General features: G+C 40.9%; 2 protein-coding genes across 4 annotated transcripts in view; one reads left to right on the forward strand and one right to left on the reverse strand.

The window, feature by feature from the left end:
- Positions 1-1,700, reverse strand: part of EDRF1 (erythroid differentiation regulatory factor 1) — a 28,616-nt gene extending 26,916 nt beyond the window's left edge. The window contains exons 1-2 of one of the 3 annotated variants that reach the window (XM_080403114.1): positions 1,452-1,700; positions 481-689 (exon numbers count right to left, since the gene is read on the reverse strand). In XM_080403114.1, the coding sequence (XP_080259240.1) occupies positions 481-689; positions 1,452-1,517 (275 nt within the window). In that variant the 5' untranslated portion in view covers positions 1,518-1,700. Of the gene's footprint in view, positions 1-480; positions 690-1,197; positions 1,215-1,451 lie in introns of those variants that run through there. The other 2 variants (XM_080403115.1, XM_080403116.1) reach the window with 2 other exon arrangements.
- Positions 1,701-1,778: 78 nt separating this feature from the next.
- The window catches only part of TEX36 (testis expressed 36), a gene marked incomplete at its 5' end in the record, with an annotated part of 95,783 nt that continues 82,300 nt past the window's right edge, over positions 1,779-15,261 (forward strand). Inside the window, 7 exon segments of the mRNA XM_080403071.1 lie at positions 1,779-1,799; positions 3,754-3,912; positions 5,637-5,768; positions 8,343-8,423; positions 9,736-9,942; positions 9,944-12,988; positions 13,168-13,238. Coding sequence (XP_080259197.1) covers positions 1,779-1,799; positions 3,754-3,912; positions 5,637-5,768; positions 8,343-8,423; positions 9,736-9,942; positions 9,944-10,036 — 693 coding nt within the window. The 3' untranslated portion in view covers positions 10,037-12,988; positions 13,168-13,238.

The following is a 15,261-nucleotide window of genomic DNA, read 5'->3' on the forward strand; positions in this document are numbered from 1 at the left end:
ACACGACTACCAAGTGTCTTTTGCCATTAGTTAGCCAGGTCCAGTTTCTAAAGATCCAGAAGAAGTATAAATTGGCTCTGTAACTTTCAAGGGGAACCACCTTTGTTCCATTTTCGCCTGCTATCAAAAGCAGAATGGCTGGCTTAGCCAGACTACCTTGGTTTTGGCCAATTGACAACAGTCAACCAGGGAAGAACACGAGGGCCGTTTGACTGTCTCAGGCAAGGTGTCAACATGCACTTAAAAAAAATAATAATCAACAGCATTTCCAGCATCATTAATCATTTACAAAGGAGACAAGATTATAGCACACAGGCAAGAACTAAGGATGAAAAAGCAGAGGGAGTACAGTGAAAAAAAAAGCAATAGCTAGTTGCTATGGTAAAGCCTGTACTTTACACTTAGAATTACACAGTGTCAAGTCAACTACTAGAATTATTCTTAAAGGCCTGGAAAAAAATAGTGCCTGCTGTTATTTACCTTGAAAACGGTTTACTTTTTTTGTTGTTGCCAAGAATGGTTGTACCCGCCGGTCCCAGCTTTGCGCTCTCACGTAACCAGTTGGCAGGTGGAAGTTTCAGGTCTGTTTTCTCCTGAAGACGGGCGAACGCTGCCTGTGGCGGGGCAGAGGAGTATTTCACCACAGCACTGCTCTTCACCTCATTGCCTCCGAGAAACAACACCGAGCCCTAGTTTTCAAAGAAAAAAGTATTTTGTTTATCATAGACAACAGCAGCTGAAACTACCTGATTATCAGTTATTTTTCATGCTAAGTGACCAAAGCCCCCGTCCTGCACTTGCTCCCAACTTTCTCCCACATACGCTCATGAGTATTTTGGTTACCCCGACTCCAATGCTTGCACCAAGCACACGTCCCACTTTAGAGCTAAGGCGTGATTAAGGCGGGCTCCCCACAGAAGGTGGAATTACTTGGGAAGGTGGAAAATCAACCGTAATTCCCACTAATGCCTCAAAAGTTTGTGTGCTAAGGAAGACCAACACGGAAGCCAACCTCACTCGGTACGCACGCCTCACCACGGCGCGCTCCACCTCAAATACAGCCCCACGCAGCTGCCAGCTCGTGCAAAGAGCTTTGAACCGGCACACGGTAAGGGAAAAACAGATCCACAGGACACTATTTATGTAAATACAAGGCAGCACGCTGCACTTAAACATAACAACAGAAATACTGCTCACAATTATAGCTTAATCATAATTACTACGTTCCCTCCTGTACTCCAGCCCTCCCAGCAGCATTCCCTGACCCGTCCGACCGGCGGGAGGACACCCGGCAAACACCCCTGTGGGCGGTGGTACAGCCCCGCCCGGCCGCCGAGCCCGCCGCCGCCCCCCGCGCCTCAGCCGGGCCGCCCGCGGCACCGGGGCGGTGCCAGGGCCCCCTCCCGCTACGGCTGCCGGGCACAGACGCGCCCCCCCCCCAGCGCCGTCACCTGCTTAGGCTCCTCCGCGTCTCCCCTCAGAGAAGCGGCGGCCCCCACAACGCGGAGCTCCTCCATTTTCCACTCGCCTGCCGGGGCCGGCCCGTGTGGGGCCGGGGCCGGGGCCGGGCGAGCGGCGCGGAGGCGCTGCAGGCCGCTGTCAGCGCCCGCTGCCGGCGGGGGGGCGGGCAGCGCGCCGGCTCGGGAGCAGCCACCTCTCGCGACACTTACGGACAAGTCCCGCGGGGCTCTGGGGGCGGAGCAAGGGGGCTCTGGCCAATAGGAGAGCGCGGAGGGTGGGGCTTGCGGGCGGGGCGGAGGGTGAGGAGAAGGGTGGCGATGGCGGCCAGTGAGGTGCTGGTGTGACGCTCCCAGCGGGGTGCCTCGCCGCCCAGGGGTGCCGAACCGAAGCGGGTGGTTGTGTTTGGGCTGCACCATTAGCAGCTGGTCTGGTAGCGCCACCGTGTGCACTGCTGGGAGCGTGAGGTGCTGTGGTTTTCAGGGCGTTTGTGTGTGGCGGGAAGCTGGCAGCCCCTGGGGCCTCCTCTGGGGCCCGGTTGTCCCAGCCCTGCCCAGAGACTAGGACTGCTACACTGCTAACCGCCGTCTTAGGTAGCTTAGGTAAGGAAATGGGCCAGTAGGGCTTTCTGATGGGGTTTACGGACATGCTGAATAACTCTCAATGAAACCAGTGAAAACTTTGTGACAGGGCACCTTACCTTTAGGGGGATCATGAATGTGTTGTGCTGGCCTCTTGTTCATTAGTTTAATTTGACAAAGGCCTAGCTGTGATGGCTTAAGCAAGCAAATGGTGCCTTGAATAGTGCACAAAGAATTCTTAATATTTATTGTTACCCTTTTAGACTAGATTGTTTATTCTCCAGGCCACAACAGAGTACAGTTTGTGAGTGGTTGGGAAGTACAAATGTTCTCTGCCTGTCATCATCCCCCTAAACACACATAGCAACAGGGCCAGGGCCTGCCTTTCTTTACCGAGGTACTTTTCTGTCCTGCCACTGATCCTCGCTGAGCTTAGGTGATCCTAGTCATCTTCAAAATTCTTCATTTGTATCAAAGTTGATTGAAAGTGACCTGAAAATCTGAAAATTATTATGGCATCCGAGAATCGGAAAGTGCAGTTGCGTAAACCTTGTTTCCTTTGTGAGCTAAGCTGAAATACTCTTAATCTTACCTATTTTTACTAACACAAAGCATAAGTCTTTTAGCAGTAACAACAATATTATAAATATGGCAAGAACTTTGGTATGCAAATACACATACAAAATCTATTTAAGAAATACAATTATTTAAGGTAATGTTTTAAAGCAGTTTTAGTCAAGCTTTTATTATATTGGACCTATGCCTACTGCCATTGTGGACTGGCACAACTCTTCCTTAAATGAGTTATTTATTCCTTATCTTCCCTTAGAATCTTTTCATGGTGTTGGTAAGGGACCTTTTATATTTCATCCTTAAACTTTCTCAGTTTTACCCATATCTCAGTGGAGAACAGCAGTACATACAAAACTTGCAGCCCTTCAGAAAAAAGAGGTTCTAGTGGAGTAATACCTTAAAAGTGCTGCCTGAGTTTGCAGTAAGGAGCACCAATTTACTTAATCTGAAAATTAAGAGAATAGAACGAAAACAAATGACAGGTTCCTCTGCCTGTCACATTCTTTATCCTTCTCTAGTTGTTTCTGTCGCGGGCTTAAGTCTTAAAAATAGCATGAGTTAACTACACAGCCTTCTGAGCTGATCCTGGCACATTCAGACATTGGTGCAGTTCATTACAGCCGAGGCTGACGTGACAGTACAATCATGAAAGTATTCCAAAACATGTTGCTCTTAGAGCTTGTTTACAACTGTTGGGTTTTGTTGGGTTTTTTTTCTTTAATCAAAATTGCATTATCTGCAACAGCTTATTTTTCATAAACAAGGCTTGCATTAGCCTCTAAATCATCATAAAAGTCAATTTACCTACTTTTGTACTGAAAAGTAACTCAGCATGGCATCATTCATAATGACAAGTTCCAAATAATTGCTCTTATCTGTATTATGAAAAGCTCAACAAGTAGAGAAACAAGTATTTAGGTCATTTAGAAGAAAGCCTTGAAAAATCATGATGTCTGCTAGTGTTCCCAAATATTATACCTGTGTCTGATAGTAGGATGGAAAACTAGATTTTCCTGCAGGAACTTTGCAATTGCACTTCGTAAATGGCTGTGACTGTCTGAATCATTCATACTTAACTAATACAAGTACTGTATTTTTTCTTGTTCCATTTGCCAGCGATAGTGTCTGATTCCCACATAAGCTAGCCTTGAATATCAATATACTGGAAATCAGGCTGCTTGCCGTACAAGTGTCATGTTCTTTACAGTCTGTCAAGGCCAAGGAGGCAAAGTCTTGGTTTGTGCTTAATTTAGTGAGAAGTTCTGCCTTGTCTCCAGCTCACCCACAGCCTTATTTCACAGTAAGCAAGGGCTTTGTGCCCCAGTTTTTCATTCTGTGAAAGAAGCCTTACATTTCAGTTGGCTCTCCACTTCCTTGTCCATAAAAACATGTTACAAAATGTTATAAAAAAAAAACTTCTGCTATATCCATCTCGGGGACTATGTCTGTAACACAGATGAACGGACTAGGGATTTTTCTGGCCAGCAGGCAAGTGTAGATGGCATCCCCCTACCCCCATATTCCTTGAGGGACGCTGGTGCTGCTGGGTTTCTGCCAGGGCAGTGCTTTCTGGCAGAGCACGCTGACAGTGAAATAATATGCTCAAACTCAAAGGCAAAAAAAATTACCTTTACAGTGCTGTCAGGTTTTTAAACAAAAATTGTTTGTGTAGGTGATTAAGGTGTGTGTATGTGTAAAGTGATTTTAAGAAGAGCTTGAGGTTACAACTTTAAAACAATATACATAACCTCCTTAGTTTTTTCCTCAAAAATGATCCTCCTTTCTTCAGCTATTACCATTATTGTTATATTCACATTATTGTGAAGTGTCATTGCAGTAATTGTGCAGAACTAATTCATTTTTAAATGGAATTCCATTTCTCTCCTACTTCAAGGCAGCATTCCATACTTTTACCAACTCCCCCTGCCCTGGCGGCACAGCAGAGGGATAAGAGCAGCACTGCCTTTGCCCATCAGGCTGTTCCTCCAGCACCAGAATCACTTAGTGATGCATCAGGGTGGGTCTGATGTCACTGCAGGTCAGACATCATGGCGGGTCTGATGTCACAGCCGGGTCTGATGTCACGGTGGGGGGTTCCCCTGGCGCTGTCCCACTTTGTGAGCAGGACAAGCGGCAGCAGCAGGCCAGGGGCCTTGCAGAGCAGAGCCATGCCCAGGGGCAGGGGGCACCGCCCCAGCCAGCAGCACGCTGGAGCATGGGTGAGGGCCGGCCGGGAGCCCCCAGCTCCCCAGGGCTTTTTTAGCCTTAAACACTCGAAAAAGCTTGGGAGGGGTGACTTTGTCTTTAGTCACAAACGCGGTTTCCCATCCCTGATTTTTAGGAAGAAAAAGTGCCCTAGGTATCCAGGGGAAGTAATGCTAAAAGAAACTCTGGCAGGATTTCCCCAACCCCACACACCCCCCATTTTTCTAACAGCACTGGAAAGTGTCTTAACTTTATATTTAGCTGATTAACTTCTGAAAATGCTAGCTGACGTTTGCCTGGGTTCTCAGCCTCAAGAGAAGTGCTGCCTCTCACGTTTTTGGCCCTGGGCTGGGGTGCCTTGGCGTCCTGGGGCGCTGCGATGTGCACCTGGCATAGGCTGTTCTTCCCTCTCCGAACCCCTGGGCCTAACGTTTCGCTGAGCTGTTCCCAGAAATTTTGTGCTTTCAAACCTATGTGCGACCTTACTATGCACAACAGCATGGGCAAAAAAAAAGGTGTTATAGCATATGTGGTTTTGCTAGTTGAATTATCACCATATAAACAGTTGTCAGAAACTTCCTGGAGAAATAATATTGTTGTCCGGTTACTGATCTATGTTGTAAGATTTTTATGGTAGAGATTGTGTTGTATGTGGGAGGCTCCTGATTTTTCCAGAGGCCACTAGGTGCTGCTATACTCCAAATAATAAAAAATAAATGGGAAAATACAATTTTGCCTACATTGGTGATCAGATGTATTTGGTTTTTTGTTGTTGTTGGCTTTTTTTCTAAATAGATCACAATTTTCTTTATTTTCTAGTTTTCTCACTCTGAAGTGTGCCAGAGTCAACCTGAGTCACCTACAAGCTCTGCACTAAAACAGGTCCAGGACTCAGAAGCAGCTCAGGGTACTGAGGATAGATTGCCGCTAGCATACAGAGCTCAGGAGCAGGTGAGTTGCTGTGGCAATACAGTCAATTTAAAGAGCTCTCTTTTTGCAAGATATCACTTGCTAAGTTATAAGTAAGAATAGCACTTACAGAGTTAGCAAAGCAGTCATAGAGGACTGGCAGACTTTGTGCCTCAGGGAGTAAAATGATTCCTAGCTGTGTTAAGGAAGAAACAGATTTCACTGTTACTTGGTTGTAATTTTGGATTCTCAAAGTCCTGCTGTAGTTGTTGCTGATTTCCAGCATCAGTTACTCTTTTATTAGCCGCTCTAGCTGTTCGAAACACATTTGTGTGCCAGAATATATTATGATCTATCTTCCAAAACCTGTGTGTAAAGCCCTATAAGAATGTTTAATTGAAATTTGATGATCTGTTTTGATTTGAATGTCAGAAATCCTATATATTCAGGGATAAGACTGGTTTTTTGATCATTAAAAAGTTAGAAGCTTCCCATGTGAAATGTTTTTAAGGCTTGCTTAAATATGAGGGGATTTGGGACAATCTTGGAAACAAACAAAATCCAGTATTTTAAAATCAGAAGTATTTAAAATGTTAGAATTTCATAAGCACATTTTTATGTGCTTATTTTATCATCAGACTGAGCTTTGCTTTACCCATCCACTTTGGGCACAGAAGATTTTCTGTTTTCATTTTCTATAAGCATAGCAATTATATTGAGTTCATTTCACAGAGTTTGCTATAATGAAGAGCAGAAATGGGCTAGGAAGGAATATTTAAAAGGGAGGCTTGAGGCTAGTGAAAAGGAGGAGATTATACTGTAACATAAGTATGCATTATGTTGATAGTACGTATAACTTTCTGTGGAGCATCTTGCCTTAGCCACTGTCTGAAAAGGTGAACCAGGTCAGATGGACCTTTTATCAACAATAGTAGGACTGTTCACCTGGTTGTTTTTGTCTTGTATTTACCAGCCCTTCACTGTTAAAAACAGTAAGTGGAATTCCTATCTGTCATAAATGAGGAATTACATGAAATCAGTGGTGAGAGTACAAAGATGCGTTAAAGGCTACAATGTGATGTCACAGGAACAATCTGAGGGAGTTTGTTTATGTGACATTTTTAACAAGTGCTGATAAGAGTGTTGGAAGCTCACTGCATGAGAAGCTGCATGTCTCTAATCTCTGTATGAGGGAACTCACTGGCTGTGAGGTTAATTAATTTTCTAAGAAATACAGTATTGTTTAAGCTTATATTACCTCTCATTTCTTACTTCATGATAGTCCTGTAATTATTCTGTAATAGATTTTTTTTTTAACCATTAGTTAATATGGGGAATCCTTCCAAGAGACAATATTCAATATTTACCATCTTGGTTTTCAATTATCCTGTAGCATATAAGCACTAGTAATAAACGCTATTCCTAAAATGTTAAGATTGACATGTACTTGCAGTAGGATATTTTACTAAGTCTTACATTTTACTGACTTAGAAGGTACTTATTTTTAAACACATATATGAGAATATATCAATTGAATTTACTTATCCATTAAACTGTAGTCTACTTGAACCTGTATGAGAAAACAAGTGAACTTGTGGTACGTACCTAAAAAAGGTAGATAATCTGTCTAGTGTGCCAAATATTTTAAGATATGATCATGCAGCTGACTCCATGCATGCATATTTTGTATTTAGTCATTCTTCTTGCTGGATCAGTCATCCAGTTACATTTATCATTAGAAATTATTCAGATTCACGTACTCTTGAAACACATTTTTTTTAAACTGTGTTACATTTAAAACTTGCTCTTCCGTTTGGAGATGAATATATCATAGCTGGAAGATGAAAAATGTATTTCACCACATTAAAAGTAAAAATTGCTAGAGCGTTTACAGAAGAAACATAAAGTTCCCAGCATGAAGCAGGAAAGTTATGCTTGGGGAAGAACAGAGGCAATCTAATAGTCCAGAAGAGTTTGCAATGTTTCAATTTTTAGCTATTGTAATAATATGACAATGATACATAATAAACAAACTTTTAAAAAGTGAAATATGTTAAATGAATTTTAAAATGGTTCTTTTGCAGTTGTCCTTTTTTCTTCTGAAACTCTGGTTTCATTTTAGTGACTGGATGAACATTATGTTAAAGAATGAGATTATAAATTAGTTATGCAATTAATACTTCCTCTACTTCCCCTGCAACAAGCAGTGTACATGACATTCAGTACATAAATCATAGATTAATTCAGTTTTGAGGTCCCTTCTGTAGTTAATTTTAATTAGCTTTAGGCTTACTAGTGAATCAAACAGGGCAATCCTGACATAGATCTAGTATTTTGCTGCTTGCAGACAGAATGTATCATTCCTTATTTGAAAATTCACGCTTTTATATTAATCATATATAGTCAGCAAGTCAAGGGAATGCAAATTCTCCTGATGATTTTGTAAAATTATAATATAATGAGGGTGCAGTTGAAGATTTAATATATGACTTCCGTGTTAGAACACAGGCAGCTGTAGTTTCAGCATCTGTCAGAATATAAGAACTAAGACTAGTGGACTCCAAACAAGGTATGTGAAAATTCATATTTTTTTTTGCTATAATTTCTTCTTTTCAGAGAGCAGTGAACAAAAACTTTCCATTTTCTTCTCATGACAACAGACACTGTCTACAGAATGTAGGAGAGTATTTTGATTTGGTAAGTACCCAGCACTGAGAAAATCAAGCAAGTTCATGTATCTGTCTGCCAGAGATTAAACACTATCTATTTTCTCTCGTGCAAACATTATAGATGCTAAAAATTGTGAGAAAAGAAAAATATATACAGCAAAGGAAAACACCCTTTTTTTTAGTATAGGGATGGGACTTCCCTGAGGCTGGCACAGCTATACAGCAGCACACACGGTCATTGAAAGTAACAGAATTCAAGGGGAACAAAAACCCGATGATTAGGGCCTCTGACAGACATTTTCTAGAGATCCTATTTTCTATGTCCTAACATGGTTTTGTAACAAGTTACAGTCCTATTAGTCTGCTAGAAGTGATTTGCCTTGTGATGAACTTTTATAGGGGTGTCAGCCACTCATAATTCACAGCCCCACATATTTGATTCAGACTCATCTTTATCATAAGTTTCACCGAAATCCATAGGGGACACACAATATATCTCCAGAATGTATTATTTTCCCATCCGCATCTCTTTATAATATAACTGTTTAAATGTATGTTGCAGAAGCCACAATTTTTAATAGAATTTAAATTGTGTGAGGCTTTGCTGTATGTGCAACAGTTTCACGTTTTTCCACTTTTCTTAGATTGTTGACAGTTTTCTAGGCATTGAAAGAAATAGTGCACTTCACAAGATAATGAATAGAGGAGGAAGCAGCGAATTGTGAAAGTTTGTCTAACTTTGGGCTCTTACAGCTAGGGTTTTTTGATACTCATTATTCACTGACTAACTGCCATTTCTGTGCACTTTGTGCAGTGTCTCATAATTTTACAGATACTAATCAACCATAATTCCAAATAAATTTCCTGCAAGCTATGGAGTGTGAAAATCAGGCTCTGTCTCTTTGTGTTTGGACACACAAGGGATAGCTTTGAAGAATCAGATTTCATGGTCTATCTCAGTTTCTTTCTTGCAGTCTGAACATAAAATTATTAACCTGTTTCTTTGGGTTACTCTGAAGATTAATGTAGCCGAGTATAGCTAAATAGCCTTGAGTATATAGTATGCTACAGAAATGCAAAGTATAAGGGATTTATTAGTACTACGAGGTGGAAGGTCGACACATTTCCCATTATATATGCAACCAGAAATGTTCATACAGGCAAGTCTAGTAATATTATTTTTAACTTACTAAAGATCAGCCATGAGTTCTTGAAATCACTGTAGTAACAGCTTTGTTAACTTCCCAGTGGGGTAGTGACTGTTACAAGATTCATCTGTGAAACTGTGATTATAAGTCATATGTTTACATGAATTTTTCTTTTGATTATTTTTTTTCTAGGGTATGGGCCGGAGGAAGGTTGAACCAGAGAGACAGCAACAGAACTCGCAAAACTTCTTCCTGTGGGCTCATGACTCCGTTCCTAGCAGCGAGGATGGCTTAACCATTTATCAGACATCATTTGTAAAAGATCAGAATACCAAGAGCCCATTTTGTAGGCGGTATCCGAAACACCACTCAGAAAAATGTGGCACTCACAAACCCCTTCCTGAGAATGAAAAAAACCTGCAGCCAAACAAGTCATCTTAATTATCAAAACACCTTTGTAGCATTATTTATCATCATCTGTGCCTTTTCTTGAGAGTGGAACTGCTTGTTTCTCAAATGGATGATGAAATAAACATTTGTGTAAAGAGAATGTGGTAGTACAGTTGAGAGTTCATTGAAGTCAACAACCATATGTTACTCTGAAGACATCATTGAAATTTTTATAGTAATGCAAGAGGAGCATTGTAAGGAAAAGCATGATTGTACATATTTTTAGAAATACCTCTATTAGGAGAACAGAGGTGGTGATTGTACGTGTGTTATTTGATACTGCTTGACCCTCATCTTGATCGAAAAGCTCCTTCAGCTTCCGAATCAGTGGTATGACTGTACCTCGAGCAGCTGATAGCATCTGTGTTGACAGAAGTATATAATGGAACTGGATTCTTGAGGGTTTACCGCAACAGGGAGCCAAAACCGTGTGTTCAGGTAAGAGAGACACTTTTCTGAAAGGTTTTGTGGCTATGAAGGTGGGTTACTGGCCATTGCAGACATTAGATAAAAAAGCAGCTGTGCATTAGGTTACTGTGCAAAATAACTGTAACATTTGGTTATAACACAGAAGTTGTATAAATGAAGAAAGAAAGGGTGTGGCAAACAATGTTCGCATGCCTGTGTGTGCACTCACAAAATGTGAGTGTACATGCGGATGCGTCATTCATGGCAGTAAGGGGAAAAAAAAAGGTCAAGGTGAAAGCGGAAGGCTGCATGAAAGTTTGAGTTTGAGATGAACTGGATCTCAAAAGAACTCATGATTTTATAGTGCCATGTCCCTAATGAAGTGAATTCAGAACCAATCCTCTAAGCACTCTGCTCCCAGAATCTTACTGGCTGTATGATATGGAAGGCATTAGAGTCAAAACTCCAAATACTGTGTTTTCCTCTTCTGGATCATTTCCATTAAGATGAATAAAATAATAAACCAAACCGTGTGTCTTAAAATACACTGGAAGTAAACTTGTTGCTATGCAAAATAATGTTGACTAGAAAAATTTAAGCATAATTTTGTGGGATAATTTCGCTTTGTTTACAAGATAAATGGAAAAATAAAGCCTCAACCCTTCTCATTCTCTGCACTGTAAGAGATGCCTTGAAAATTATCAGTGTTAAAAATTATTTCTTCCTTTGAGTGAACAGATATTTTTGCATCAGCATGCAATGGCTGACCTTTTTGTGTGCCATCCAGATAGATGGTACTAGCATATTTCCCTGAACACGTAACAATTTTATTAGGACATGCTGAAATAATAAACTGGTTTTTTTATGAAGTTCTCTCTACTAAAGTTCTTGGGGTGCTGCACAATATGTAGAAATGCAAAACATTAATGAACAACGTAAAAACAGATAAAAAGCCAAGTAACATAGTGTTATTAAAAAGAATTATTTTTTTCTCAAAGTAAAGACAGCCTGCCTGACAACTCTAGAGTCAGAATTTCCGTAGCCGTAGCCAACAATTTCATCTCCAAATTGATTCAAAACTAAAGTGTGTGCAAATCACATGGTAAGTGAAGTACCCCCTGCTGTTTGGCATACTCAAGAGGGCAATCTTGGACCTACATCAGAAGGAAGAAACACATTCTTGCTACATTATAGTAATGTTTATCTGTGGTTTAGCATTACAACTGGATATGGTGAAATAAATTATTGGAGTTTGTTATGCCTTAAAACACCAATAGAAAGATTCCAGACTTCTTTTTTTCCCCCTTTCCTTTTTTTCCCTTCACATTTTGACTCAAACACACACACACATATATATATAAAATTATTATTTTTTTAAGTAACTGGATTAATACATGTTCTCAACTACATTGTGATGGAGATTCCAGAGGAGAAAATAGATCATAAAACCTCTATACACACTGAAATACACTGTGCTGGGTTGAACCAAACAGGTGATTCCCACATATCTTGTGCTGTGGCTGTTTCTTGGGTAAACAGCATGAGGTACAATACATTGAATTTCAAAATGAGCTATAACGCCCCTGATAAATTCTAGAAAGTCATAGGCTTGTGTACTTTGGATAGAAACCATCAGTTTTGTTTAAACTTGCAATAATAATGTCTCTGAGAAGAAGGCCTGTTGAGTTAAAGTATTTTTGCAATATGGTTTTTTTTGCTCCTTGGAGGATGGAAGAGAGGGGAGGAGGGCTGGGAACTCCCGGAAAGGTTTCCGAGTTGGTGCAAGAAAGTGATCCCAGCTGGTAGTTATTTAGGATCAGATGGGTGGAGGTAAGCTCAGCAGAATGAGCACACTGTGGGCTAATTCAGCCAAATACTGTTTTGGAGAAGTAGAGGTTATACCCTAGGTGGTGTGATAAAGATGGACTTTTTTTGCTTGTTTTATTTAAAAAAAACCCCACAAAACCACAAAACACCCCAAGCAAGTTTGTAACAAAATTTCCTTGAACAGTATTATCAACAATTTGAAAATGGCCAAAATCTCTTTACAGAAACAACTGGCTTTGTAATATAACCCTTTTGAATGAGCAGGTATTGTTGCCCTCTGTTTTTTCCCAAGTTTGCATCAGTTTAGGGACTATCTATACAGCTGTCTTAAGAAGTCACTTCTGTGTTTGTTTAAAAGTGTTTTAGTATCTTAGCTAAATTCACAGAACACAAGTGAAATTGATAAAAAAAAAAAAAAAACAACAACCAAGGGGCTGGGCAGATGGCTGCAAGTTTCTTTGATTTAATGAGTTGCTACTCATCAGCTGAACCCCACAACAGGCTCAGGTTGGTCATTAATACGGCTGAGCTGAAGAGTAGCAGCTTTGTCATTTAACTTTACATACCCAGCTTGCTTCTTGGGTCACATCAGTTCAGCTGCATTGGAATATAGCCTTATGCTTGTGTCTGCATGGTTATGTCCATTTGTTCAAAGTGTGTGTGTTTGTTTTTTTCTTTTTGCTGCCCTGGTTGCTGATAACTAGATCTGAGAAAACAGTCTCTCTCAAAGCTGCTGTCTCTTGGACCACATGGCCTGCTGGTAAGCTAGATGTCAAGCTTTTGTAGCTGTTTCATTTATGAAATGTTGTGATCTATGAAATGCTTTTCATAGTCATTTTGACCCTCATAGACAAACTATTGTTGTTTGATAGCAGATTGGTTCTGGTACAATAGGAGGCAAGATTTAACTTTTGCGTTTTGTTTACTTGGTGTCTAAAGAGATGCTTAAAGCCTGAAGTGCCTGGCCTGTGGGGAGGGTTGGGTGGAAGGGGAGTGCTGCTGCTCATGGGGTGAGTAATTCTGTGGGGATGCAGCAGCTTGACTTCCAAGTCATCTACTGCTCATCTAACCACTCAGTGTTCATAATCTAATCACTCTGTGTAGCTGAAATGTTTCTTAGGGTGTACTCTCAAGGTTAGTCTGAGTGAAGTAACTTGATATAAATGTTGCACTGAAGACGAGTCCATTTTGTTCCCTGGGCTACACAGTAGTAATACTGTTGGAGATCTGTCTAAACTCAAAACTGGTGCTGATTTATTTACAGTGATGTAGTTCAAAATATTAAGCTTCTGCAAATGTTCTTATACTGGTTTAACTTCTCCCTATCTGAGCAAAATACTGCTATAGCTGTTCAACTGGTGCTAATGTTGAACCAAAAATATAGGCCTGTATCTAATAGAAATGTTTATGTTGGTACAGTGGCTGTGCTGGTTGACAAGAAATAAAATATCTGAAATAAGTAGAAACTTCAGATTAGGCTCCTCTATCTTTAAGACACAGTCTGCAACTTTCTTTTTTTTTTTTTTTTTTTCTTATTGTGCCTTAACCTCTCCCTTGCTGCATCTACATTATCTAATGAGCATTAGATGGCAAATACAGAGACCCATTCCACTCTGGAGTGGGAAAGGACTATATAGAGCTGCCTCATCCCAAATTTCTTGTTTTATGCCTGCCTCCCCAACAAAGTTGAGTTGTTAATAATGAGTTGTTAAAACATTATCTTTGCAATATCTAATTAAAGCGAAGCCTATTCAACAGGGAAGTAATCCTAACTGACCTTAATTTGGATGTATGGCAACAGTGGGTGTGAGCGAACCATTAAAGCACCCAATTTATGATTCAGGTAGGCAGCTGTTTAGCATTTATGAAAAGCACATTATCAGCTTGCTCTCTTGTCTGATCATGGTTTGTGATACTTCAGTATATTTACCTGAAAGTGAAATATCTCAAATCATCGTTTCTTAAATGTGGTGTACAGAAAGAAGAGTAGTTTGAAATAGGTAAGTTTCAGCCAAAGAATCAAAGAAGTGCTGCTCAGAGGGGACCTCTGGGACATGTGTAGTTCAGTTTCCCACTCAGGCCAGACTTGTCAGCACAGGATCAGCTCAGCCTTAGCTTTGTTGACCTGAGTCTAGAAAGCCTTCAAAGAGGGAGCTTGCACAACCTCTGCAGGTAACCTGTTCCAGCACTACACTGCAGTGCAAGAGAACAGTATTTTCCTAATATCCATCCTGAACTTCCCAGTCTGCTCTCTGTGACCACTCCCTCTTGGTGTGTCATCGGACACTACCAAAAAGTTTGGCTGCATCCCCTTTGTAACTGTTTCTCAGATAGCCACAGACCTGCCTTAGCCTCATCTTCACCAGACCAAACAAACCCGTTTCTTCACAAGTCACTTGCCTCAGACCATCTTACTTTTTGCTGGCTCCTCTCCTGTTTCTCTGTGGCCCAAAGGTGGTCACAGAATCCCAGGTTCAGCCTACAATACCGAAGGAATAATGACATTTCTCAGCCTGCTCATGGGAAGGGATTCTCAAAAGCCTTAATCTCTCCTGAAGCCAATGGACTGAAATCATGTGGACAGCCTGTAAACCAGGGTTTTAAAATAAAACAGCTGGGTGAGCTTCTGTTTTCTCCTTCCTTTTGAGATTATGCAGCTAATTCTATATGTAGCAAAAGTGGAGCTGTGTAGAATTTGCAGAGACTGTATATATTTGAACTCCTGTTAATCTGGTGGCAGATGCTAGAGACACCCAAGTCCCAGAAGTCTTCCACAAGTGCTTAAAATGCTACTTCTGGACAAGTCTAAAGTGCCTTAGTCTTGACAGCACCAAGTTCATACCTGTGTTGGGGGAAAGATTCACAAATTAATTATTCTCGTGTCATGACATGCTTTCAATTGAGAGAATGCTCAAACACGTCGAGTCCTCCAGAGGGTACATGAAGAGCAGCTATTATCATGTCTGTGTGTAAACTTAATTATTACAACACCCATTTGAAATAGGTTCTATTATTTCCTCCGGTTTTGCATTG

The sequence above is a fragment of the Falco punctatus genome (assembly GCF_963210335.1).
Source record: "Falco punctatus genome assembly, chromosome: 9".
Taxonomy (NCBI): Eukaryota; Metazoa; Chordata; class Aves; order Falconiformes; family Falconidae; genus Falco; species Falco punctatus.